The sequence below is a fragment of the Microcebus murinus genome, chromosome 5 (genome assembly GCF_040939455.1).
Source record: "Microcebus murinus isolate Inina chromosome 5, M.murinus_Inina_mat1.0, whole genome shotgun sequence".
Lineage (NCBI taxonomy): Eukaryota > Metazoa > Chordata > Mammalia > Primates > Cheirogaleidae > Microcebus > Microcebus murinus.
This window is the reverse complement of record NC_134108.1, coordinates 104,001,968-104,028,270: the sequence shown is the minus strand read 5'-3', so window position 1 is coordinate 104,028,270 and position 26,303 is coordinate 104,001,968. Positions and strand designations below refer to the sequence as shown.

The window sequence follows — 26,303 nt, the reverse complement described above, 5'->3', positions numbered from 1 at the left end:
CTGAATCTATTTATTAGGTCTAACAGGATTTTTTTTTTTTAATGGAGTCTTTAAGGTTTTCCAAATAAGATTATATCATCTTCAAAAGGAACAATTTTATTCATTCATTTCCAATTTGGGTAACTTTTATTTCTTTTTCTTGCCTAATTGCTCTGGCTAGGACATCCACTACTATGTTGAATAGAAGTGGCAAAAGTGGGCCTCTTTTCCTTATTCCTGAACTTACAGGAAAAATTTTTGTTTTTTTATCATTGAGTATGATATTAGCTGTGGACTTTTCATACATGGCCTTTATTATGTTGAGGTAAATTCCTTCTGTTTTTAGTTTGTTGGGAATTCTTGTCATAAAAGGGTGTTGAATTTTGCCAAACACTTTTTTTGCATCTATTGAGATGATGATGTGATTTTTATTTTTTGTTCTGTTAATGTGGTGTATCAGATTAAGTTTTGAATGCTGACCCATTCTTACATTTCAGGGATACATCCCACTTTTCCATGATGTATGATTCTTATACTGTGCTGTTGGATGTAGTTTGCTAATATTTTATTGATGATTTTTGCATCTATACACATCAGGGATATTGGCCTGTTGTTTTCTTTTCTTACAGTGCCTTTGTGTGGTTTTAGTATCAGTGTAATGCTGGCCTCATAAAATGATTTTGAAAGTATTGCCTCCTCTTCAACTTTTGGGACAAGTTTGAGATGAATTAGTGTTAATTTTTTTAAATGTTTGGTAAAATTCACCAGTAAATTTGTGGTCCTGAGCTTTTCTTTATTGGGACGTTTCTGATTATCAATCTCCATGTTAGTTACAGGTCTGTTCAGAGTTTCTATTTCTTCTTGATTTAGTCTTGGTAGATTGTATGTTTCTAGGAATGTATCAGTTTCTTCTGGGTTATCCAGTTTGTTGGTGTATAACTGTTCATAATACTCTCTTATGATCCTTTTTAATTTCTGTGGCACCAGTTTTAATGGCTCTTTTTTCATTTATGATTTTATTCATTTGAGTCTCTTCTTTCTTAGTCAGTTTAACTAAAGGTTTGTAACTTGTAAAGATTATCTTTTCAAAAACCCAAGTCTTAGGGTTTTATTGATTTAGTTTATTAGTTTTATTGATTTTTTTCTATTTGATTTATTGCTGCTCTAATCTTCGTTATTTCCTTCCTTCTGCTAACTCTGGGCTTAGAATGTTCTTCTTTTTCTGATTCCTTGAGGAATAAAGTTGGGTTGTTTACCTGATATCTTTCTTCTTTTGTAATGTAGATGCTTATCACTATGAAAGTCCATTTTAGGACTGTTTTTGCTGTATCTCATAAGTTTGGGTATGTTTTCATTTTCATTTGTCTCAAAGTATTTTATAATTTTCTTTTCAATTTCTCCTTTGACCTAATACTTGTTAAAAACTGTGATGTTTAATATCTATACATTTGTGAGTTTTCTACTTTTCTTTCTGCCGTGGTTTCTACTCCATTGTAGTCTAGAAAAGATAGTTGGTATAATTTTAATCTCCTTAAATTTATTAAGACTTATTTTGTATTTGACATGTGATCTATCTTGGAGAAAGATCCATACATGTTTGATAAGAATGTGTAATCTGCTGCTGTTGGGTAGAATGTTCTATATATGTTTGTTTGTCTATGGTGTTATTCAAGTCCTCTGTTCCCTTAATAAACTTCTGTTTGAATGTTCTGTCCATTGTTGAAAGTGGGGTGTTAAAATCTCCTGCTATTATTGTACTCCTCTCTATCCCTTCAGTTTGCTTTGAGTACATACATATTTATAATTGCTGTATCTTCCTTGTGGATTATTTTATCATTACATAATATTCTTCTTTTCTTAAAAGAATAAAAAGATAAGCTAAATGCTGGGAGAAAATATTTGCAAAATACATATCTGACAAAAGACTTATACCAAGCATATATAAAATCTTTCAAAACTGAATAATAAAAATACAAGTCACTAAGAAAATGGGTAAAAGATTTCAAAAGATAGATACTTCACTACAGAAGATATACAGATGACAATAAGCAGATGAAGATGCTCAACATCAGCAGTCATTAGAAAAATGCAAATTAAAACCATAATAAGATACCACTATACAATTTTGGGATGGCTAAAATTTTTAAAACTGACTGTATCAAGTATTGGTAAGGATTTGGAGGAAATGAAATTCTCATATACTGCTATTGAGAATGGAAAGTGTACAATCACTTTGGAAAACAGTTTGGTAGTTTTTGGGGTTTTTTGTTTTAAAAGAAAGGGGTCTCACTGTGTTGCCCAGGTTGACCTAAAACTCCTGGGCTGAAGCAATCTTCCTGCTTCATCCCCCACCCTTGAGTAGTTGGGATTACAGGAACATTCCACCACACCTGGCTAGTAGTTTTTGAAAAGTTAAACATGTACTTTTCATATAATATAGTCATTCAACTATTATTTATCCAAGAGAATGAAAACATATGTTCATACAAGTGTTACTCCAATGTTTCTAGCAGTTTTATTTGTATTAGCTAAAAGCTAGAAATAATACAAATGTCATCATCAGGTGACTAGATTAGCAAATTATTATATATCCATATGACAGAATTCGATTCAGCAATAAAATGAACACTGAGACATGTATGAATCTCAAAATAATTATGCTGACTGAAAGAAGTCATGCATACCCAAAAAAAGAGTACAAACTGTATGATTCCATCTATGTTAAATTCTATGAAATGCAAACTCACGTACAGTGACAAAACAGGTGAGTGGTTGCTTGTGGGGAAGGAGGGTGAGAAAGAGATAGCAAAGAGACACAAAGAATTTGGATTTTATTGATGTAGTCACTATCTTGATTGTTGTGATAATTTCATTAGTTTTTATAAATGTCTGAGTTTATAAAATTATACATCTTGAATATATGAAGTATATGTTATATCTCATTCAAACTGTTAAGAAAAGACGTTCACATCAAAAATATCGTTAAAGATGCCCTTCAAATTGGAACTTTAAAACAATCTATTATTGAACAATTGAATGATGATTAACATATAAACAGAAATTAAAGGATTCTGAAAAAAAAGATAATCAAACCATTAAATATCCCGTCTATAAGATATATTTAAGGCAGTAATCAGAGGATAATTTATGGCTATAAACACTATTATCTCTAAACATAGGAAAATAAAAACAATTTAATTTAAAATAATACAATGCCCTCAAAAAGTACAAGAAATAAAATAATCTAAATACATGAATAGTTGAGATAGAGAACAGAAAAACAGCAAATATAAAAAAAATCAAAAATCTCTTTTAAAAAAATCAATAATGTAGACAAAATAGCAGGTAATTTAATATATATTAAAGTGTATAAATAATTAAATTACATATAGGTATTTGTGTGTATATAAATTGACAAGGAAGAAATATTCAATGATCTAAAAGAAAGTTTTTTAAAAATTAGGAGACTACTTTTCATAAATCTGTGTAACTCAGTTGAATGGAAGGAGTGGGGAATTGAGTGCCAGTTCACTGATTATAAGTTTGTACTTGGTTTGACATTTGGAATCATGTTAATATTTTACATATTCAAAGAATAAAATTGAATCAACCAGAGGAAAAGAATATTTATATCCTCTCCAAGTATATTCCAAACAATCACTCATTAATTACAAAAGAAAAAAATAACTTTGCAACAGAGAAATCTGCCTTAAAATATTTTAGCAAAATGATCAAAGTTAACATCATCAATAAAAGGACAAAATGACCCTCATTATGTATTTCACTGACAAAGACAAAAATCACTTAAATAGTGTTTCTGCCAAGAATGCATTAACTAAATCTAATCCACAAGAGGCATCAGCCAAACCTAAATTGTGGAGGATTCTAAAAAATAACTGGTCTGCAGCCTTCAAAAATGTCAATGTTATACAAAGAAAAAGTGAAGAAACTGTTCCAGATTAAACAGACATGACAAATAAATGCACAAGGTGAAGGTGATGCTGAGTCAAGTCCTGGACTCGAAAACATAATTGCTATAGGGGAGGCTATTGGAATAGTAGAGGAAATAGAATATAAATTGTAGATTGGATAATAGTAAGGTATAGATGTTAACTTTGCTGATTGATAACCATCCTACACTCATGTGAGAGAATGTCTTTTTTCTTAGGAAATAATAATGTATGAGTAAACAACCATGATGTAACCTAACTTGTTATCAAATGACTGAGAAAGAGAGAGAGAATAATAAAGTAAACACATTGCAAAATGTTGATGATGAGTGTTATCTGAGTAAACATATATGGAAATTAATGTACTATTCTTGCAACTTTTCTATAATTTGGCAACTGTGACAAAACAAATGCTTAAAAAATTGTAATCACACCACTCTCTTGACAGTCCTGAAGCCTAATTTGAATCCCCATTCCTTTATTCCATAGCACTTCTTAAGTCCCAATACAAATCATTTATTGATCAATACTATATTTATTATGAATCTCTCTCCATCAAAACATAAGGTCTCTGGGATAATAATCTTTGCTGTTTTGTACAATGAGGTAATTATGAATTTCTAGAACTGTAAGTGGCACTTAGTAGATGTGAAATAAGTATTCCTGAATGAATGAAAAATGTTGTAATTGGATAAAATGGGCTCTGGAGTCAAACCGCCTGTGTCCATTTCTTACTTTTACCATGACTAGATACACCTTGGGCAAATTACTAAACTTCCTTGGAACTCAGCTCCTAAAGAGAACTTACTTCAAAGAGATATGAGGCTCCCATATCCCATTTCAACATCAGCAAAAATGATTGGAGCAGAACATTCCATGAGTCTGTTTCTCTACAGAAATTAAAAAAAAAAAGAATCTTCAAAAACTGTGAGAACCAACTTTTTGGAATTTCGGGATCTTATCAAAAGCTTATAGCAAATATTTAATCAAAAAAAAAGTTAAATCTTTTTAAAAGAGTTTTATGACAGTTTTAATTACTCTGGTACTATCCCCCATTCCACAGTTGGGTGGCAGCCAGAAGACAACGGCCAGCACTTCCAGTATGTGCCAAGTACTAGAGGACGCAGAATAGACCTTACTCTCAAATGGTGGTGGTTTATTATTTGACCTGTGTCATGGATCCTTGAAGAACTGTCTCAAAGAATCTGCCTTTATTTCACCTACCTAGAACACTCCCAGGGTTGAGGAGAGAAATTGTTGAAAACATTTAAAGGCAAATGTATAGCTGTTGCTGCCAAACAAAAGAGATCACAGTTGGGGAAAACAGTAAACTAACCTAAAAGTCTGGGGAGAAAGGGTGGGGAATGAGAGGCTTTGAAGAATCAGTGTGTGGAAAAGCTCCCACACATTCCCAGGAATATAGTAGGTCATACACATAACCAGGGTGGGCACATGGTCATAAAATACATTAAAAGGCTCTAACCTCTTACCTCTGGCTGATCTTAAGGCTCTGTCTGGCTTAGTGTTGAAGGCATGTACCAACACACACACACACACACACACACACACACACACACACACACACACAGTCCATCTGCAAAGACTGAGAATTTTTCTTCTTTTGATTCCAGGTATTTAAGGGAATCTCTATCAAATCACTAGCTGACCACCATTCCAATGGAACAGAGACTTCAATGACCACACATGACAAAAGACATTATGCATACTTTACAACCTTAGTTGATAAAAGTCACTAAACATACAACCAAACAGCAGATACAACTAACAGCACCAACAACCCCCAAGAAGGTAGGGGTGGGGAAACAATCTGAGTTCCAGAGTTGCCACACTATAATGTTCAAACTGTCCAGTTTTCAACAACACAACAACAAAATATGAGTCATGCAAATAAACAAAAAACTATGGCCCATATATAGAGAAAAAAGAAATTAAAGGAAAATATCTTCAAGGAAGCCCTATCATTGGCACTTTAACTCAACTATGTTAAATACACTCAAAGAGCTAAAGAAAACTATGTACATAGAACTAAAGGGAACCATGAGAATGGAGGAATATTAATAAATATAAACATATACAACATACATACATGCTATACACACATGTGCACACACACAATAAAGAGACAGAAATTATTAAAATGAACTAAAAATAAACTCTGGAGTTGAAAAGCACAATAACAGGAATTGAAAATTCACTAGGGAGGTTTAACAGCAAATTTGAGCAAAGAAAAAAAATAGCTATTGAACTTGAAGATAGGTAAATTGATATTATACAGTCTGAAGAATAGAAAGAAAAAATAAATAAAAATGAACAAAGCTTTAGAAACCTGTGGAATCAGGTTTCATCAAGCATACCCAAATGTGCATGATGAAAGTCTCAGAAGGAGAGGAGAGAGAGGAAGAGGCAAAAAGAATATTTAAAGAAATAACAGACAAAAATTTCCCAAATTTGATGAAAGACATAAATCTATACATCCAACAAGCTCAATGAAAGTAGGATAAATTGAAAGAGATCAACACCAAGACTTATTGTAGTCAAATGGTTAAAAGACAAAGACAGAGAAAGAGTCTTGTAAGTAGAAGAGAGAGTGACTTGTCACAAGGTGTCTTCGATAAAATTAATATCTGACTTTTCATTAAAAATCATGGAGGCCAAAAGTTCTCCAAAATGCTAAAAGAAAAAAAGACAACCCTAAAAACCAGTAATCATATGTCTGGCAAAACTATCGTTAAAATATGAAGGAGAAATTTAAGACATTCCTAGGTAAGCAAAAGTTAAAAGAATCTGTGGCTAGTTGACCTGCCCTAAAAAAAAAAAAAAATGCTAAACAATGTCCATCAGGTTGAAATGAAAAGAAAATAGAAAAAATACAAATACACATGAAGAAATAACACTGGTAAAGATAACTACATAGGTAAAGATGAAAGTCAGTGTTACTATATTTTTGAAACTCCTTTTTAAAATATAATTTATAAGACTTTATAAAAATATAAATCTATGTTTATGGGCACACAATGTAAAAAGATGTCATTTGTGACAATAACATAAAAGGGGATGGAGTTATATAGGAGCAAAGTTTTCATATATACTTGAGACTAAGTTGGTACTAATTCTAACCATATTGTTATAAATTAAAATGTTAACTGTAATCTCCAAGACAACCACTAAGAAAATAACTCTACAATACAATAAAATAAATGAGAAACAAATCAAAAGAATGCATTAGAAAATATATATTAAACATAAAGAAAGGCAGAAATGGAAGAACAAAAATATAGAAAGCAGAGAAAGAAAACAGAAAATTGGCAAAAGTCTTGACTTATCAATAATTGCATTAAATGTAAATGGATTAAAATGTCAAATTAAAAGGCAGAAATTGGAAGAATGAATTAAAAAGTGATATGCTGTCTACAAAATATTTAATTTAGATCCAAATATAGAAATAGGTTGAAAGTGAAAGGATGAAAAAATATATTCCATGAAAATAGTAACCAAAAAGAAGACAAAATAGACTTTAGGGCAACAATGGTTATAAGACATAAAGATCATTATATAATAATGAAAGAGTTAATCAATCAAGAATATATAAAAATTATATACTATATGTACCTAACATCAGAGCCCCAAAATATATGATATAACAACTGTCAAGTTGAAGGGAGAAATAGTTCAATAATAATATTTGGATATCTCAGTATACCACTTTTAATAATTGATAGAACTAGACAAGAGATCATCGAGGAAATAGAAGACTTGAACAACACTATAAAACAACTGGAGCAAAGAGACATCCATAAAACACTCTACCTAAAAACAACAGTATATGTATTCTTCTCAAGTCCACATGGAACATTCTCCAGTATAGACCATAAGTTTGGCAACACAAGTTTCAGCAAGTATAAAAATAATGGAATCATACAAAGGATCTTATTCAATCACAATAGAATAAAAGTAAAAATCCTTTGAAGTGAAGTATCACAAGAATGGAAAAACAAGCACCACAGGTGCTCACCATCAAATTGATACTAACTGATGAACACGTAGGTGCTCACATGTAAGTAATACTCATTGGGTGCCAGGCAAGTGGGAGGGGGGTGGAGTGGATGGGTAAACTCATAACTAATGGGTGCAAAGCCCACTGTATGGGGGATGGGCATGCTTGTAGCTCTGGCTTGGGCAATGCAAAGTCATTGTATGTAACCAAAACGTTTGTATCCCCATAATATTATGAAATGTTTTTTAAAAAAGAAAATAAATTTAAAATTGAAAAAATAAAAGAAAATAAAAAAGAAGAGAGAAAAAAGAGAGGGAAAGGATGGGGGGGGGGAAGAAAGAAGAAACACACCTCATAAAATTAAAGCCTTTATCTGAAAAATAACTATTGCAGGTTATCACTTTTTAAACTTGTTCAAAGATAAAATTTGTGCACAAAAGTTAACACCAGAAAAGAATGATCCCCATTGTATGTTTTGTTGATGTTTGGGAACAACCTGGATTTGTTCATACTTTCAATAATTTAATCATATACCTAAAAATATTTACTTATAGCCTTCTACATTTTAAATTATCTGCTAGACCCTGGGAATATTTTGGATAAAACAGAAATGACTCCAGCTTTCATGGATTTATACAGTATCTCAGAGTTAGTAATTTAGGATTTGACTAATCTGAAAATGATAATAGCCAATGTTTAAAGGATAACATTTTCCTTATTAATAAATACTTTTAATAAAGGTAACCAAGTGAAATCACAAAATAAATCAATAACAGGGAAAGCTGACAAATTCACAAATATGTGGAAATTAAACAACACACTCAAACAATCCAATGGCTCAAAGAAGAAATCGCAAGAGAAATTTTTAAATTCTCTGATATAAATTAAAACAAAACTACAACATATGAAAATGTATGGGATGCAGTGAAGGCAGTGCTTGGAGGGGAAACTCCTAGTTGCACACATCTACATTAAAAAAGAATAAGTATCTCAAATCAATAACCTAATTATATACTTTGATGAACTAGGGAAAAATAGAGCAAACTAGACCCAAAGCAAACATAGCAAAGAAATAATAAAGATTAGAGTGGAGATAAATGAAATAGAGAATAGAAAAACAATAGAAAAAATGAACAAACCCCAAAATTGATTCTTTGAAAAAAAATCAACAAAATTTACAAAACTTCAGACTAACCAAGAAACAAACAACACAAAAAGAAGACTCATATTACTAAAATCAGTAATAAAAGAGGGGGCATCACTATCAAACTTAAAGAAATAAAAGGGATTATAAGGCAATAATGTAAATAATTGTATGCTAATAAATTTGATAACCTAAATGAAATGGATAAATTCCTAGAAAAACACAAACTGCCAAAAACTTACATATGAATAAATGCAAAGCATAGACACATAGATAAATAAATGTAATAGAACTTAGAGTCCAGAAATAAACTCATACATCTATGGTTAATTGATTTTGCCTAGGGTTCCAAGATCATTCAGTGGGGTAAGAATAATATTTTCAATAAATGGTGCTGGGACAACTAGACATCCAATGCAGAAGAATTAAGACTCCTAGTCATACCATACACAAAAATTAATTTTAAATGATAAAAGACCAAATGTAAGCACTAAAACTGTAACAACTCATATTTCAAAAAAGGTATAAATCTTCATGACCTTGGATTTAGCAGTGGATCCTTAGATGTAAGAATCTTACCCAACCGAATCTTAGACATGAGAATCCACCAAAAACACAAGCAAGAAAAAATAAATTGGACTTCATCAAAATTAAACATTTTGTGCATCAAATGCACTATTTAAAAAGTGGAAAAACAACCAACAGATTGAGAGAAATTATTTGTAAATCATATACTCTGTAAAGAACTTCCTATGAATTAAATATGTGTTCCCCCCAAAAAATTCACACAGCTGAAATCCTAAACCCCCAAGATGAAGGTATTAAGAGGCGGGCCTTTGGGAAATGATTAGGTCATGAGGGCGGAACCTCAAGTGGTCTTTGAGACAGTCTCCCTTTCTCATTGGTCAGGGGCAGTCTCGGCTGCTCAGCAACCCTCTCCCATTGGCTGAATCCTTGGTGCAGGGTCTTCCAGGCACTGCAAGCTGGGCGGGAGAAAGTAGGGGCATTTATGGCTAAGAAGCTAGTGATGGTTCTGGGTGCACTGCAAGTGTTTCTTTCAAGTGACAGGCTTTTGGTTGGTGGGAGAAGGTCGGAAGTTGGCATTAGGCGAGTCTGACTTGAAGCCCTGCCCCTAACTCTGTGTCGCCTTAGACCACGTGCCTTCCGGACACCACCTCGTGCTGGGATCAAGGGCGGTGGGGACTCGGGGATAGCGGGTGTCCGTGGTTCAGGGGCCCGGTGAACACACAGCGAAGCCACCGCCAGCATGGCGCGTCCCCACAGAGGCCTCCCCACGGCTGACCCGCAGTCCGCAAGGCCCCGCCTGCGCAGCCCCCGCCCCACCAGCCTCCCCCGCAGGCCAAACTCGCCACTCGGAGCTTCCTCAGAAGCACCCTGCCCCGACTCCTGCCCAGGAAGGCTGCTCTGGGACGCTCAGAGGTCTGGAACTTTCTGGAAGGCCCAGGGCTCCTCCCCTCCCACCAAGTAGGCGGGGCAGGGGGCGGGGCAGTGCCGGTGATTGGCGGAGGCCTGCGGGGGGCGGGGCGGTGGGTGTGGCTAACGGCGAGGGAAAGGCGTTGGCAGTTATTTTTCCGATGGCGGCGTCCCAGCCGGTTGTTTCTGTGCGGTCCTCTAAGCTGACTTCCCCGTGACAAAGCGGTTGTTGGGGACGGCCCGGGAAGCTCAGAACTGCCTTGAGGATGCAGGAAACCCCTTGAGGCCGGGATGTGGAGCGCCTGGGCACCCTTGACTTACCCCGCGTGGGTTTCCGAGCTTTGGGTTGGCGCGCCCCGGGCCGCTCCGAAGCCGCTTGTGAGCTCTTCCCCGCTTGCCGGGGCCTCAGCCCTGCGCTTCTCCGCTCTGTTCTCCTTCACCTCTGACTTGTCTCTATCATGGAAGAAGGATTCCATCCTCCCATCCCAGGGAGGACAGTCTCCCGCGCGGTCAAGAAAAAGCCCAGGACTCCAAGGACAAGTACGTGCCCCTGGCCGGCCTCTCCCAGGCCTGGCCCCGCCCAGGGCGCGGGGCTTCCCTCCTTGGCCCGCCGCCTTCGCGGTCTCAGGGTCCCTCCCTCCCTGTGGCGACAGTGAAGGTTGGGGTGGGTGGCACTGCACCAAAGATGCAGTGGGTCCAAAGGTACCATTGTCAAGTCCAGGGGCTTCCGTCTAGGCCGTGTGATGGTGGGAAATACACCTTACCCTTTGTGAGCGTGTCTTGGCACCTGAAAAGTGACAAAATATAATAATAACAACGCCCAATTCAGAGTTCTTGTGAGAGTGGGAGTGATTGTGTGAATGCCTTTTGAAAACAGGTGTGCCACCAATTACTTACTGTGTTTTTAACTTTGTCTGCTTTCCCTGCTGCTGGCTGTCTGTCTGTGTATCAGGTATCTTCTGATTTATTTTCTTTTGCAGAAATGGTCCCTGCCCGTGATCATCAGGCAAGCTATAACAAAGCGTGGAGGCCGTCTGTCTGTCCACACTGCCTTTTTCTAGGAGCTGGGAAGACACCCTTCAGAAGGACTGGTCCCATGGGACCTTGCCCGGGCTTCCCAGCCTTGCCTGAGCTTTAGCTATCTGGAAAAGGATCTGCTCGTAGGACCTGGGACTCCCGGGTCCCTGCACCACACCCTAGAATATCCTATACTCTATCTTAGGGAGGAGATTCGAGCTTCAGGAAGCAAGAGACAAATTCAGCCTTCACAGGTCCAGGTTCCCTGGGAGGACAAGGTTCACATGATTCCTTAATGGAGAGGGCGGGCTGTGAGCTGGAAACCTACTATGAGCTTTAACATCAGTAAAGAGGAAGTGAGCCCCCTCCTGTCATCACTCTTCTTTCTCCTTTCTGTCCCGGAGCTCAGCTCTGACCCAAAGGTTTTTCCATTTACCATCAACGTGGAAACTTGGCTCTTCACATGGCTGTATTCTCCCTCTGTTGTTCATTATCTTTCTTCCTTAAAACTTCCCTTCTGTGAAAGGCCTGTGGAGCTCAAGGAGCCTGGTCTGTCACCCAGGCCCCAATGAAGTCCCTCCTACCTCAGGAAAGAGTGGAAAAGTTCAATAAAGGCCTTATGCCATTCTTTACTGCCTAGATGTGTGGTTGATGTGCTGATTCAGAAACAAAGACCTGCATCTTGTTTTTCCTTCCCTCCCAAACCAGAGTAATTTGTGTTTGTGCTAGAAGGAGATGGGCAATGAGGAGGGCTGTTTATAAACGGTGTCCTTGGTCTTCCCACCTCCCCCTTAGAATGATGCTCCCCATTAATTTAGGTAGGGCCCTGGAACCATTGGGTTTAATAGACAGCTGGCAGAATTTTCTCTGAACATTTACATTGTTGTAGAGCAAGAACTAAAGGAACAAATGTATCTCCCAGAATGTCAGGTCATTCAGAAGCATGTGAGGTGGTAAATAGTGATTCATATTGAGGTCCTGGAAGTTTTATTAGTTACTATTTTTATTACTTTGTTCTTCCAGCCCTCAAATGAGGGTAAAGGGAGACTTATTAGGGAACAAATTACTAGTGGCAGGGTGGTGGTGTCCTTAGAGTGTGAAGAGAGTGCTTGTGTCCTATCATGGGCCTGTGCTGGGCACCTGGGAGGTGGTGGGCAACTTTTCTGGACCTCTCAATTGTCAGTGAAAGTCACAACAGAACACAACATCCACTTATTGAGACCTCAGACTAGCCCAGTGCTCCTGTCCCCTTATTTTCCTTCTGTGCCATGCAGACCAGAGCTGATTTGGTTAGAGAACAACAGACATTCCTAAGACTGACTAGCAGGGACCCTGACTGGCTGTTTTTCAACCCCAGTTGTGATTATAGAAGATCCTGAGAGTTGTATTCTGTTATGGCTCTGGGGTCTTTTAAGGAGCAGGAATGGTGGAGTCTGTACTAACCTGGAGCCCCAATCAAGTAATGAACTCTGGAGCACAGAGCAGGTTAATACATTCTCATGTGTTCTCTTCCTGGGAGGATTTATGACTTAAAGCTACACAATAATTTGTAATCAGAATAATAACGTCTGGCAGGGATATTGATGAGTAGAGAAGGGCTTATTTGGAGACTTCTGATCTTTTCCAGCCCTGAGACTTGGGGCCTAATATGCATGTAATGATCATTAATGTCCTGTAATTTATAACAGTGTTATCAGTGGTCCATTACATTAATCATCATGATTTGGTGACTTCTCAATTCCTACAGGTTATTTGTGTGACTGTATAAAGCTCTTTAATTTACAAACAGAACAATCCTTTGAGGTAGATAGATAGCACAGCCATTTTACGTTTGAGGATACCGAAACCAGGAAAAAGGCTCAACTCCCTTGAAGGAGGCGGTGTGCGGTACCCTTCCCCTGGCTGGGGAGGGAACCACCTGTCCCCTGCAGCTGTACTTCCACAGGGCCCGCCTTGCTCCTCCCTTCTATGCAACCCCCACACTTCACAAACAAAAAATAACAGTGACCTGGGAATTATTTAATGCATAGTTTGTCAGGACCTTAAGAGAAGACTTCTCTCACCATGTGAGGCATCAGGACAGGCACAGAGACATCCCTAAATATTTGCTCAGTGCACTTCTCCATGGCTTCTACTTTTTAATGTAGGCTTACTCTTTTAACCACATTGCTTGCATTATGATTCCTTCCAGAAAATTCACTGAAATTCTAATGTCCCTTGCTGTTGCTCAAGTAACTTAGGAGCAGCTCCATTTATTGTGTGCTTACCCAGCTCTTCCCTTAAATAGTGTGTGACGTATAGCAGACTACTTAACCTTTGCGTGTCTCAGTTTTTTCTCAGCTGTAAAATGGATCGTCTAATCCCTATGTCACAGGGATGGGTCAAGCTTTGAGGAATAATACATATGAAAAATATGTGATGCTTCCCATAGTGTTCTGTAAATAATATGAGTTTCCTCGTCCCTGTTTGGATTGTCCTTTGTGTTCTGAAAAGAGCTTTCCTATTCATGCTGCCTCACAACCAAAAGGGGAAAGAGTCTTGAGTCCTATCCTCATGACTTCTCCTTTCCCTAGCTGGTTCAAGGCCAATCTAGATTCCATGACATTTTCTGGAAGCTTCTCACCCTTCTGTGCAACAGTCTCCCTCCCAAGGGGACTGGATGTAACTGATTAATGCACTTTGGAACTGTCTGGAAGTCCTGGGGCTCATTTACCCTCAGCATGCTCTGCCCATTGAGCCTCCAGCCATCTCCTTACGGAGACTTGGAAGAGACAAGTGGATCTGATGAATGGGGCTGTGCCCCGAAGCCTCCAGTATTGATGGGGAAGCCAGTCCTTTCTCCCTTCACTAAGCCTTGAAATGCAGGTATAGACACAGCCGAGATTTCCCAATGCACCTCTACTCCTACATGGGAGAGGAGGGTCAGGAGTCTTTGCCTTCCTACAGGAAGGAACTAGAGCCTCAAGGCAGACAAGACAAACACTTGGATCCTGAAAATGCCCGCAACTCCTAGTTGTGCCCTACTTGCCTCCTCCTGGCTTCACAAGGTAGAGGGCCCACAAGGACACTCCATGGGGAGCCCTACCCCAGCACTCTGCTCCTTTCCCTCTATATGTGGATGGTGGGTGGGCTGGACCCACGCCCAGGACCTGGACAGCTATGTCATTGCAACCAGATTCTTCTGATTCTGCCCCTCCCCCCTACTTATCCTTGCCTGGACCTCTCACCCCTTCTTTCCCGCTTAGCCAACAATGGACAACTGTCTGACCCCTGTCCCATCTAGATTGGCACTGGAGAGCTGAGAGACCCTCATGTCTGTGAATTCTGGCAGAGCTGCCCTTTTCATCTCAACTCTCCAGGGGTCCGTGCCCTTTGCCTTCCTCTCCCAGCCTCACTCCCCTACTTGCATGGGCGTTGTCTTTCCTAGCTCTAGCTACCCTCTCAGCCTCCCGTCCTGTGGCAGCCAGCCAGCCGCAGAATGGCCGAGTGTGGGCTGTGGTGTGAAGGGAGTTGTAGTTCTGAGGTCAGAAGATTTGAAATTTGAGACCCATTTCTGCCCCATAAGCTCTGTAACAAAGAGCTAAACTAAATAAACAACTTTTGATCCTCAGTTTGGAAAACCTGTATAGTGGAGAAAGCTATAATGTTTTGGTCAAGAATGGAAGGAACAATAATCCATGCCAAAGAAATTTTTGGCATGCTGAGATGCTATACAACCTTTTGGATTCTGCTGCTGCCTTTGTCTACCCTACATACAAATGTCTCCAGTGATGTGTCTTTTCTGCCATTCTGCAGACCAGGCTGGGTTCAGGCGGGGAAGGAACCCCAGCTGACCACACCTAAAATCAGTGCTCTGGCCTGAGCCCCTCCATCTTTGGGGTAGAAAGCAAAGTCAGTACCTTGCGCCTGTTTAGTCATGCTGGGTACAAGCCCTCATTTTTCATATACTCAGGGAGGGTGGAAGACCTTAAGGCTCAAAAGAAAAGTGCCAAGAAAAGTCTCAGCCTCTGCTTCCCACCTTCCTTCCATTAGGTCAAGGAGGAACTAACCCCAAGCTGTCTGTGTGAGTCCTCAGAAGGTGAAATCTCACCAGGACTCTTCAAAGTGTAATGACCAAGGAAGAATTGCATCCCTGCACTTTACTGCTCCCTGCCTTCTCCCAGGCCCCGGGTAACCCACGGTCTTCTCCATTTACCTGCAACATGGAAGCCAGCCTTTTCTTGTGGGTCAGGCAGCCCATCCCTGATGCACCCCAGCTCTCCCTGAAGCAGACTGTGAGGACTCAGCTGTATCCAATGGGCTGTCTACCCCCCACACTCCAGCCACCCACTCTGACCTTGAGATGGGATAAAACCATTTCTCTAACATTCTTTCTTCATTTACATTGGGACTGGTGTGTTTATTCAGAAGTAAAGACCAAAATGGGAGCCAATTTTTATCTTCCTCCCTCAAGCCAGGTGGATGGTATTTGGGCCAGGGACACCTGGGCCTGGGTATTAGAGGGAGGCAGAGAGGACTGGTCAGTGGGCTACCTGTGGTCACCCCACAGCCCCTGGGGAAGTGCTCACCTCCTATCTCAAGTGGAGAACCTCTGGCCCACTTCAGCTCTCTGAACAGACCCAGGCTGTCACGGGGTAATTTGCCAGCCGCCTGACAGAGTCTCCCCAGCCTAGAAGGAAAACAGTCTGTTAACCAAGGGATGAAGTAAACCAGTGGGAGGTTTTTCATGGTAGCATTTGTGCCATTCCAGAGTGCTGGGTGTCAGATTTTGGTTGTTAGGCCAATCCTGGAATGAGAATGAAGGGTGAACAAGGTTTGGGGAATCCATGAATGAGGGGCAGAATAACCATCCTCACCCCAGCAATGAGGTCTGGAATTTTCCAGGTCATTCCACCTGCTGTTGGGACTGCTGTGTATCTCAGAACATAAAGGGTGTCAGGCAGCTGAGGTTACCATGTGCTCTATGCCCTCTTTCCTGTCTTCTTCCATGGAGATTTCCCCAGATGGGCCTGAGGATCTGTACCTAGTTCTCTAACACTATTTTGACCATAGCAATCTTTGAGATCTGCATTCTGTCTGGGCTCTAGATTTACCATGAAGGCAAGAATGATGGATTCATTAGGCCCACCAGAAATATAGAACCATGAACCATCAGGCCTAGGTCTGATTAGAACACACAGAGCCACTCCTTGCCTTGGGTGAATTCTGAGATTCATCACCCATGATTTTGCTTGTAATAATATTAATAAGAGTTTTTATGGATATTGAACAGGTGATTCTAATACCTATCAAGGGAGGCTGGAGCAGATGACCTCTGACAGTTTTGTCAACCCTGAGATTCCATGAGCCTAATATACCTAATATTACTATTAATATAGCATACCATTAAAATGCTATGATTTATAATTTCAATGATGCATACATTAATAATGATGACTATTATCACCCTGCCTTTTCCAATCCAATACGTGATCTGTGTACCTACGCAGTACTCCATAGGTGTACTTACTGAAGTCAATACTTACCATTGATACTTTACCCAAAGGGAAAAGGTGGCCCAGAAACAGGGTCTCCACTCAGCTCCTGCCACTAAACGACCCATCAGCTAGGAACAGCTGCACTTTGCCTGGGTTACTCAGGACCCTCCAGCTCTCTGCATCGGCCCCTCTTCCAGGCCTGCTTTGTTCCCTCCACCACACCCTCCACACCCCTCACAAGCTGCCGGGAGAGCTAGCATTGCAGAGGCTTGCTTGTCAGCCCTTGCTTGTCTAGGGACAGGATTCCAGTCCCAAATGGGCCCATGTTTGACCAAAAGCCATTCACTTCCCCATAGCAAGTCTTAATTTCCTCCTCTGTAAGATGAGTCAAAATTTTATAACATAAACTCTAGTGAATTCTTCCGGTCGGAGGTGCCACCTTAGGCTGCATAGCCCTTGGCCAATCCATCTGTCTGTCTCTTCTTGGATAATGGTTTAGCCAGATCTATAAGTTATCTTGAAATGAGTGGAAACAGACCCATCTTTGTACACCCTGATGTCTAAACACTAGCTTATGTTCCTGCCCTCAGGGAAATGTGGAAGGCCCTCAAGAACAGGCACAGTGTCTTTCACTTTTATTTCTCTCAATCCCAGGCTGGGTACCAGGCACACAGCAGGTCAACAAAAGCTGCTGAGTGAGCACAGACTAAATTCTCTACCTCCCTCAGCTTTTCTGCTGGGCTCAGTCTCCTGAAAGTGGAGGTTCGCATGCGGGGATTCAGGCCTTTGGCATGAAACCCAGACAACTCAGCCTCTGTTTGTGCTCTGCAGCTGTGTTGCTGAGCAAACCCACTTCCCAGGTGTTTACCCAACTCTTTTCCTCCGAGTGTGTGACCTTGGGCAAGGTATTTAACCCTTCTCTCCTTAGCTTCTTTACTGGGAGTGATAATAACAACACTTATTTCATTGTGTTGTTTTGATGATAAATCAAGATAATCTATATAAAACTCTTAGAACAGTGCATGGCACATAGGAAACTCACAATAAATGTCAGCTATGATTATCAATTGAATTTTGCAGTTCAGTATCCACCTGAACAAATGCCAACTAATGAAAGTATAAGAAATTTGCCATGATCGGTCTGGGTTGGTAAAGTGACCTGCCCATCTTTGGGGGACAGGCAGAACAGTGTCCCTCCAGGAATGAATGGGAAGAGCAAGATGGGGAGCCCAAGAAAAAAGCCTTCAGGATTAATGGCTGTAACTGAGGACTTAAATCCCTTCTTCATGCCAATAGTTCTTCTCACATGGTGAGCAGGATACCTGCTTTTGCCAGGACATGCCAAGTGATGGAAGAAACAGGTATGGGGCTCTGAGGTTTTACTTTACAAGAAAGTGGAAACCATGTGAGACAGGTCAGCTAACAGAGGTAACACGGTGTGGGGAACAGCAGACATGTTGGATGTAGCCTAGGAGATTCAGGGAAAGAAAACTCACCCTTGTAAAGTGCTTCCGGGTGTGCCAGGGAGCACCAATGAACACATGTTGCAGAGGAGGTGCAGAAGAAGAGGGGGTGAGCTCATCATCAGCTGACCAGATGGACAGCCTGGACGCAGGGGCTGGGGCCGTGGGAGGCTGGTCAGTGGGCTTAATGGCTGTAGACCAGATGGCTTTGGGGATCCCATGGAGATGGGTGAAGTTCCAGATCCACTCCCTCATCAGTAGGGAACCAAGTGTGTACTGCAGGATCCAGTGACATCTCAGAAAGAACTAGATCATGACATCTTCCTTGCCCCCATCCCAGACAGACTCTGGCATGAGGTAGTGGAGGAGAATGCTGGAGGCTCTGATTTAAAAGGAGCGTGTTTAGCTCTTGGTTAAAAGGACCATAAGATCAATTATTCCAATAAGAACAGGAAAATAATCAAGGAAAAGCCTGCAATCTGGGCCCACTTCCCCACAGTCGGTGAGCAGAAGGAAGATTGCAGGCATTATGTGAAAGGAGGATTCGGGCAAAGCTCACTGGACCTGTGAGAAGATCTGAGACGCCTCTGATGGGGATCACAGGATGGACTCAGAGGTCGAGGCCAGCTCCTCCCTTTGGTCTGGGGGAAGCATGCCAATTTCCCTCTGCTAGAAGCTTCAGGGAAGGGAAACCCATGAGTCTTGTTGTAAACACTGACTGGCTGTGAGGTGGAGAACCTGAATTCAGATGATGGAAGCTGAAAACTGAGATCTTTGGTTTAAAGTCTGAAAGCACAAATAGATATTTTTAAACGGCGAAGGGGCAATGCTCCTTTTAGATACTGAGGGGGTAACCTGAAGGGGGCTGATTCTATGATGCAAAGGTGGAAGCCTCAGGTATCCACTGTGAGAAGCCTTCTTGTCATACAAACTTTTCTCGCTGCCAGCTGAATCACATGGAATAGCTGGGTTTGAGAATCTAGGTGTGATATTTAAAACTGCGTGTTCAGGTTTTGACGGCTGTCTGCCAACAGTCTTTTCTTTTGAGTAAGTGTGTCTATTTTTTCAGCAGCAGTTTGCAGAAATCTCTATGCCTGCAAGAACAGAGGAAGCGCCACCCAGCTTGCTAAAAGCTCCGAGACCTTCACTGCAGACATACTGAGAACAGAGGACACAGAACTCAGGCTGTACTTATGAAAAATCCATACCCACAAACTTTGGAAGAAAAAGTTACTTTCCATTTTGGAAGGGGGAAATCTGAGACAGTGACCTTCCTCTTACCTGGTTGAAAATTTTATCCCTTAACAAAAGTGTGCCTAAGATCTTTTGGAAATTCAACACTGTAATCATGGAAGAATAAAATAATAAACATTTCCTTTGAGAGGAACCTGAGGGATATGTCATTATCAAGAATATGGGGAAGGGGGTTGAACTGTTTGCCAGGAAGCTTAGTAATCAACTGGGCTCATGTTACATCATGAGCCATCTCACCTCCTCCAAAAATTGAGGAGCTGAGGCTTCCCTGTATCAGGAAAGAGGGTTTGGGTTGGCAAGGGTTTTAGAATAGGAAGAGGTGAGAAGATGGGTTTGGACATTGGATTAAGCTGGTGTGAGGCTTTTTGTCTCATTGAACGAAACTCCTCTTAGGGCCACCAAAAGGGGAGAAGAGATAACCACAGGGTGGTCCGGGAAGGGCAGTCTGAATCCTCTTCCTGGCCAGAGAAGGGAATGTGTCATAAGCCAGGAAGGGCCAGAAAGGGCCAGAAAGGCCAGTGTGAGGTCAGAAGGGACCGCTTACCCAAGGTGCTCTTGCCCAGAGTCAGCACTCGGAGCATTCTACCAGACCTGAGGCCAAGTTAAGGGCTTCTAGATTAGGGTACAAGTTTGAGTAGCTCAGTCAATGTAAAATGCAATCTGTAACAAGTTGAAAGAAGGAAGGAAGGATAGGGGAGGGGAGGCAGTGCGGTGTCTGGAAGTAACTAAGGCTTTGCAGTCAGATTCACTGTGTGACCTCGGGCAAGTTACTTAACCCCTCTGAGGTTCAGTCCCTTCATTTGTAAGGTGGACATAATCATATCTACTTTAAAAGGCTGCAGTGAGGGTTCAGTGAGAAATGTATGTGAAGCACCAAGCACTGTACCTGGAAGCTACAGGAACTCAGGAAGTGTTAGCTCCCTTCCCATTTTAAAAGTGTGTTTTCAAGTCAATTGTTGTATGTCTAGAGCCACGCTGTCCATTACAGTGGCCAGTGTTAGCCACGTGTGGCTCTCAAGAACTTTAAAGGTGGCTAATTTGAATTGAGATGTCTCATACGTGCGATATACATAACAGGGTTCTAAAACTTTGTGCCACAAAAAGATTGTAAAAAGCCCTATTAATAACTCTAGACCGATTGCATGTTAAAATAATATTTTGGATACATTTAGGTTAAATCAAATATATGATTCAAATTATTTTCACCTGTTTCTTTATGCTTGATTTAACGTGGCCATTAGAAAATTGAAAATTACAGTGTGGCTCACATTTTATTCCTGTCGGACAGTGCTGATCTAGACATTAGATAAAGACAGGACTGGGAAATCAAGTTCCCGAAGCTCATTTGTGTCTATACCTTGGGCTGGGTTTTGGTTTGTTCTCCTGTGGTTTCCCATTAAAAGACCCTTTTGAGGGGAAAAAAATGCCATCCAGGACTCAACCATAATGGGTGGAGGATATCTGTGCACCCCCAGTGGCCAGGCACGGTGGTGGCCTGAGGCCAGGAAAAGTAGGTATGGCTGGTGTCTCAGAGGAGGGAGATGTCAGATGGGACAGTCAGGGCTGCTGGGGTGGGCTAGTCCCTTCTCATCCTGGGGCTTCATTCCAGATTCCTCTACCTTCCTTTACTCTGGTAGGATGGTCTCATCCTCACATTTCAGAAGATCCCCCACCTTCTACATGAACTTGGCAGGAGGCAGGCTCCCACCAGGTGGTAACAAACACAGGTGCAAGAGAAAAGGCCACTTCAGAGCCACCTTTAGAAAACCCCAGCGTTTCCAGAGAAATGAACAGCAGACATTCACAGACATGAGAATGTTCTTTTTTTTTTTCTCCCTCCCAAGAAGTGTGGTTGGTAGTTGTTTTTAAAACTGTACATACTGTACATTTTTTAAAAGCAAAGGAGAAGATTGGCATTTATATTCTGACCACAGGGGACGCTGCTTTCCAGAACTCCAAGTCAAAACCATGACAAACAAGAGCAAGTACACATTGTGTCCCGACAGCGCTCAGGGCTGCTGATGAGAACGGACAGTGAGGTGGTTCCCTCTCCTGCCGTCCAGCACCTTCCCTCTGCGTGTCCGAGTCCGAAGGCAAAAAGAAAGTGGTATTTGAGACCATTTCCACAATGGCTACATTTGGAAAGGATGAATGGGAAAGATGCAGAGAGAAAAAAGAGGAGGAAAAAAGGGAAGGGACAAGAGGAAGGGTGGGAGAGATTTCCCTTCAAGTCACTAGATTCTGTGGGTGCCACTGTGACCGTGGAAGGGATGTGCTCTGGATTTGGGACTGGCCTGGAAAATTAACTTGGAATCTTGGGAAGGATTAGCCTTGTATGATACAAGAAGGCATCCCCCATGTCCCACCTTGAGCCAGCTTCTTTAGGAATGCACATGGGACAGACAGACTCTGGACACAAAACTTCCCTAGTCAGGGAGAAGACAGGGTCATGGATCCCTAAATGACCTTGTCAGGACCAGAAAAGGGCTGGGGAAGGCAAAGCGTGACAGGAAGAAAACGAAGAATGAAGACAGGAGAGTGGAAAGGTGGTGAGGAGAGAGAAGAGGACCAGAAAGAGAAGGAGGATGGTGAGGAAAGAGGAAGGCACAGGATTCGGAGGCTCCTGGGCTGGAGCCAGTGGTCCATCCTGCATAGGCCGTTCCTGACCTCCTCCTTGTATGTTCCTAGTTTGGGGTGGGGGCCAGCAGCTCAGCTCCGGGGCCAAGCCCATCAGAACTTTAAAGTCCCAAATGGCCTCACCTGTACGCTGCGTGGGCTGTGTGGCTGGCAAGTGGAGAATGGAGGGAGAAGAACAAGAGAGGGGACAGAGGTCTATGGAGGAGGCCTGGGAAAGGAAAGAATGAGTTGGGAAGACGGAGGGAGAGGTAGTGCGTTGCCGATGAGGAGAGACCCAGAAGGAAACAGATCAGGAGGGACAGAGATGCAGGGGAAAGTCAGTCCAGTTTGCCTAAAGCAGTTTCGCCCTGGGCACCCCTCCTCTGCCCCTTCTCTCGTCTGGCGTGTGGGGACGAATGTCACTGACTAGAGTGTGGGGTGGACCCCTAGATGGAAACGAGCCCCCGGCCCTCCCCTTCTCACCCTGCAATTGCTAAGGATGGGTCCTCCTCAGGAAACCACGAGGATGCTTCCCCTATGTCCCGCCCCGAGCCGCCTTCTTCGGGAACAAACGTGGGACAGACTTCGGACTCGGAACTGCCCTGGTCAGGGTGAGGACAGAGTTGCAGATCCCAAATAGCATCCCCATGAGGTAGGCGGCCTTGGCCTCTGCCCTTACTGGTCACTAACTCGCTGTGTGACCTCGGGCAAGTTCCTATAATCTGGGAGACGGGGAGGGAGGGTTAAGAAAAGGGTGATTACAAACACCTCCCAAGCTTCAGAACGCTGCCATTCTAAAAAGATTCAGCGTTCCCTCTCCAAGGCTTCTAGAATTCTCTCTGTGTGTCCTGTAGGGATAGGGACTGCTCTACCAGCTTGCACTCCTGGCACCACTGTACCGGAAACAGTAACACCCAGAGTCATGAGAGGTCCATTGATCTTTAGAACTGGAAGGGAAAACTGGAGACTTTCTAATAGAATCCCAAATATTTTACATATTAGGAAACTGAGGTCCCAAGAGAGAAAAGGGTCTGGCCCACGTTATTCAGTCAACTCCTGTGGCTCTGGACACTGTCCACTGCGCCTTCAGCCACCCCACACTGCTTCCTTAAGAGAGACCCCTGTGGCCCAGCACACGCTGATGGGGCCTTTCTGCCCCAGATTCCTAAAAAGCGGCCACTCCAGAAGTTAGGGTCCCCCCCTCCCCCACCCTACACCATGAAGCCCGTCTCCCTCCCCACACGTAAGAATCCTGAAGTTACCCTTCTGGTCTAAGCTGCTGTGATGGCTGTGAGCCTCATGTTTGAGGAGGGAAGGAAACCGGGTGGTGTACCCGGGGCCACTCAGCCCTCCCAGTGTGGGGTGTGGGCTGGGGGGGGGCAATAATGAGGGCTCCAGGTAGGGGACTGCACAGACTTCCCCCCGACAGGTGTGGAACCCGAATCCTTCCCTTCTATTGCCAACTGGCAACCGTCACCCACAGCCAGGGCTGCCGGGACACCCTTCGTGTGTACAGGAAACTCGCCTATCCATGTGAATGAAGAGGAGGAGTCTGGGAAATGGAAAGTATAAATTAAGAAATAAAAACAACACTGGACCCATAAGCAATCCAAAGCCGCTTGCTTGTAGGCTACATTTGTGGTTAGAAAGGCGGGTCTGGCCTTTCCAAACACTCAGGGCTCAGTCCGACATTGAGCGAGTCCGCGTTCCCTGAGCACAACCCGGCTGGGTGGTGGGGAGGTGACGTGGGAGTTGGGGGGCGGGGAACAAGAGGCCGCTGACAGGGAGACAAAACTGTCCCTGGATGTAAACATCACCATGGAAACTCCACAAAGACTTGCCAGTAAAGATTCCTCCCCTTCCTCTCCCACCCCGCACGCAGGCAGGGCCGGGAGGACGCGGACGCGCCTACACCGTGCTCTCCATCACCCACTCCGAGCTGCCGAAAGTCCCCCGGGCCCCCACCAGGTCACTCTCCTCAAAGGGCAAGAGCATGCCGTTGACAGAGAGGCTGCGCTTCGTCCAGATGTTCGAGACCCTCCGAGGGGGACTGTAGCCACCGGGGGCGACGCCCCCCGCTGCGGCGGCCGCGAAGTCCCCCATGTCGAAGGAGTGGCTGCGTTTGGTCTTGCCCTCCAGGGGCAGGGGGAGCAGGCTCTTGGCCCGCGCGGCGGGGGGCCCCAGCAGCGGCTCTCGGTCCGAGTGGTGGCCCCTGGCCGAGGTCCCAGAGCCCCTCCCGGCTGGAGTCCTGGAGTCCAGCAGCTCCTCCTTTCTCTGACTCTTGAGGTCCAGGGAGGCAAAGGCCCCCATCAGGCGGTCCAGGTTGGGCTTGGGGCGCGGCGCGGGCGGTGGGAGCCTCCAGGGGCCCCGCCCCAGCCCCGCCGCCTCCCCGCTGCCCAGCGAGCTGGAGGAGGACGAGTCGCTGCCGCGCGCCAGGCCCACGTCCGCGCGCTCGCGGCGCACCAGCACCTTGGGCGGGCCGGGCGCGGCGGGCGTGCCGGGCCCCGGGGGCGGCGCGGCCCCGTTGGTCTGCGAGTACACGTTGCTCACCGCCGCGGCCATCTTGCCCGGCGCCTCGTGGTTGCACACCTTGTAGCGCACCATGAGGATGACGATGAAGACCAGCAGCGTGGCCACGATGATGCCCCCGATGACCAGGATCATGGTGCCGCCCAGGATCTGGCTGTGCATCGACTGGCACTGTGGGTAGTCGGCCTTGGTGAAGAACTGCGCGCAGCCCACGATGTTGGTGGCGGTGAGCGTCGTGGCCGTGTCGTCCCACATGGCCAGCACGCATAAGTCGTAGCCAGTCCCCGACACCAGGTTGTTGACCACGAAGGCCTTGTTGGAGGCTGGGATCATCCTGGGGAGGGGCGGACACAGCGTGACGGGAAGGGGAAGGGCAGGGTGATGGGAGGGAATGGAGGCAGAAAGGGACAGAGTGACAGAGAGGGGGAGGGGAGAGACAGCGACAAGCAGACACAGGAACAGAGAGACACAGGGGCCCAGCACAAGGAAGAGCCACAGAGGGGTGAAGAGACAGAAAAGGTGAGAGACAGAGAGGAGGGGGAGGAGGCAGGTAGGGGCAGCAGGTGACAGGAATAGGGCACAGGGAACAGCCAAGAAGAAGGAGATGTTAGTAGAGCCCCGGGTCAGGAAACGGAGAGTTAGGTTGGGGTGAAAAGGAGAGAGAGAGAGAGAGAGAGAGAGAGAGAGAGAGAGAGAGAATGATTCAGGGATGGAGTGTCAGAGAGGTGTGGACAGAGAAAGAAACATCAGAGATCAGGTTGAGGAAGATGCCCCAAAAGGAACAGACACAAACAGGCAATGAGGGTGACGAGGAAGGGCGAGGGAAAGGGACAGTGCGAGGCAGAGGCAAGAGGCGTTGAGCGGTGGAGGTGAAGAGAAGAAGGGAGGAGACTCAAGCAGAGGTGAGGAAGCACACACAGGAGGGCAGGGGAGAGACAGCAAGAGGCAGAGAGGTTAAAGGTGTGAAGAAGCAGAGATTATACACAAGGACACGCCACCTCCCTCCTTCCCCCATATCTGCCGCAAATATCCCTCGGCCTCTGGGGAGCGCAGGGTGAGAGTCCAGTCAGCCTGGCCCCTCTCCAGCCCGCCCCTCGGGCCGGTCCAGCCCTGCCCTGTCCTCTGAGGTCCATCAGGACCTCACTCAAGTGTTCGGGGTGTTGAGTGTGTAGTCCTGATGGAGAAGGCACGTCCCGAGCCTTCTCTCTGGGCCAGGTGCTGTGCTGAGTCAGAGACAAGGTCCTGCCAGGAGGAGCCGCCACCACCCTCATCTCCAAGACTTTCTTGTGACTCAGGAGGGAGAACGTTTGCTGCTGCAGCCTGCGGCGGGGGGGTCTAAGCGGAAGGGGACGGGAGGCCGGAGAGGAGGCACGCTGCTCAGAGGGGGAGGGACAGGGTGGTGTTGGAGGCCGCAGGGCGATTCTG

At 43.9% G+C, this 26,303-nt stretch overlaps 1 protein-coding gene across 1 annotated transcript in view; it reads right to left on the bottom strand.

Annotated features, from left to right (window-relative positions):
• Window positions 1–9,263: 9,263 nt before the first annotated feature.
• The window catches only part of LRFN2 (leucine rich repeat and fibronectin type III domain containing 2), a 56,272-nt gene continuing 39,232 nt past the window's right edge, over window positions 9,264–26,303 (bottom strand). The window contains exon 2 of the mRNA XM_012778205.3: window positions 9,264–25,212. Within this exon, the coding sequence (XP_012633659.1) occupies window positions 24,258–25,212 (955 nt within the window). The 3' untranslated portion in view covers window positions 9,264–24,257. The remainder of the gene's footprint in view (window positions 25,213–26,303) is intronic.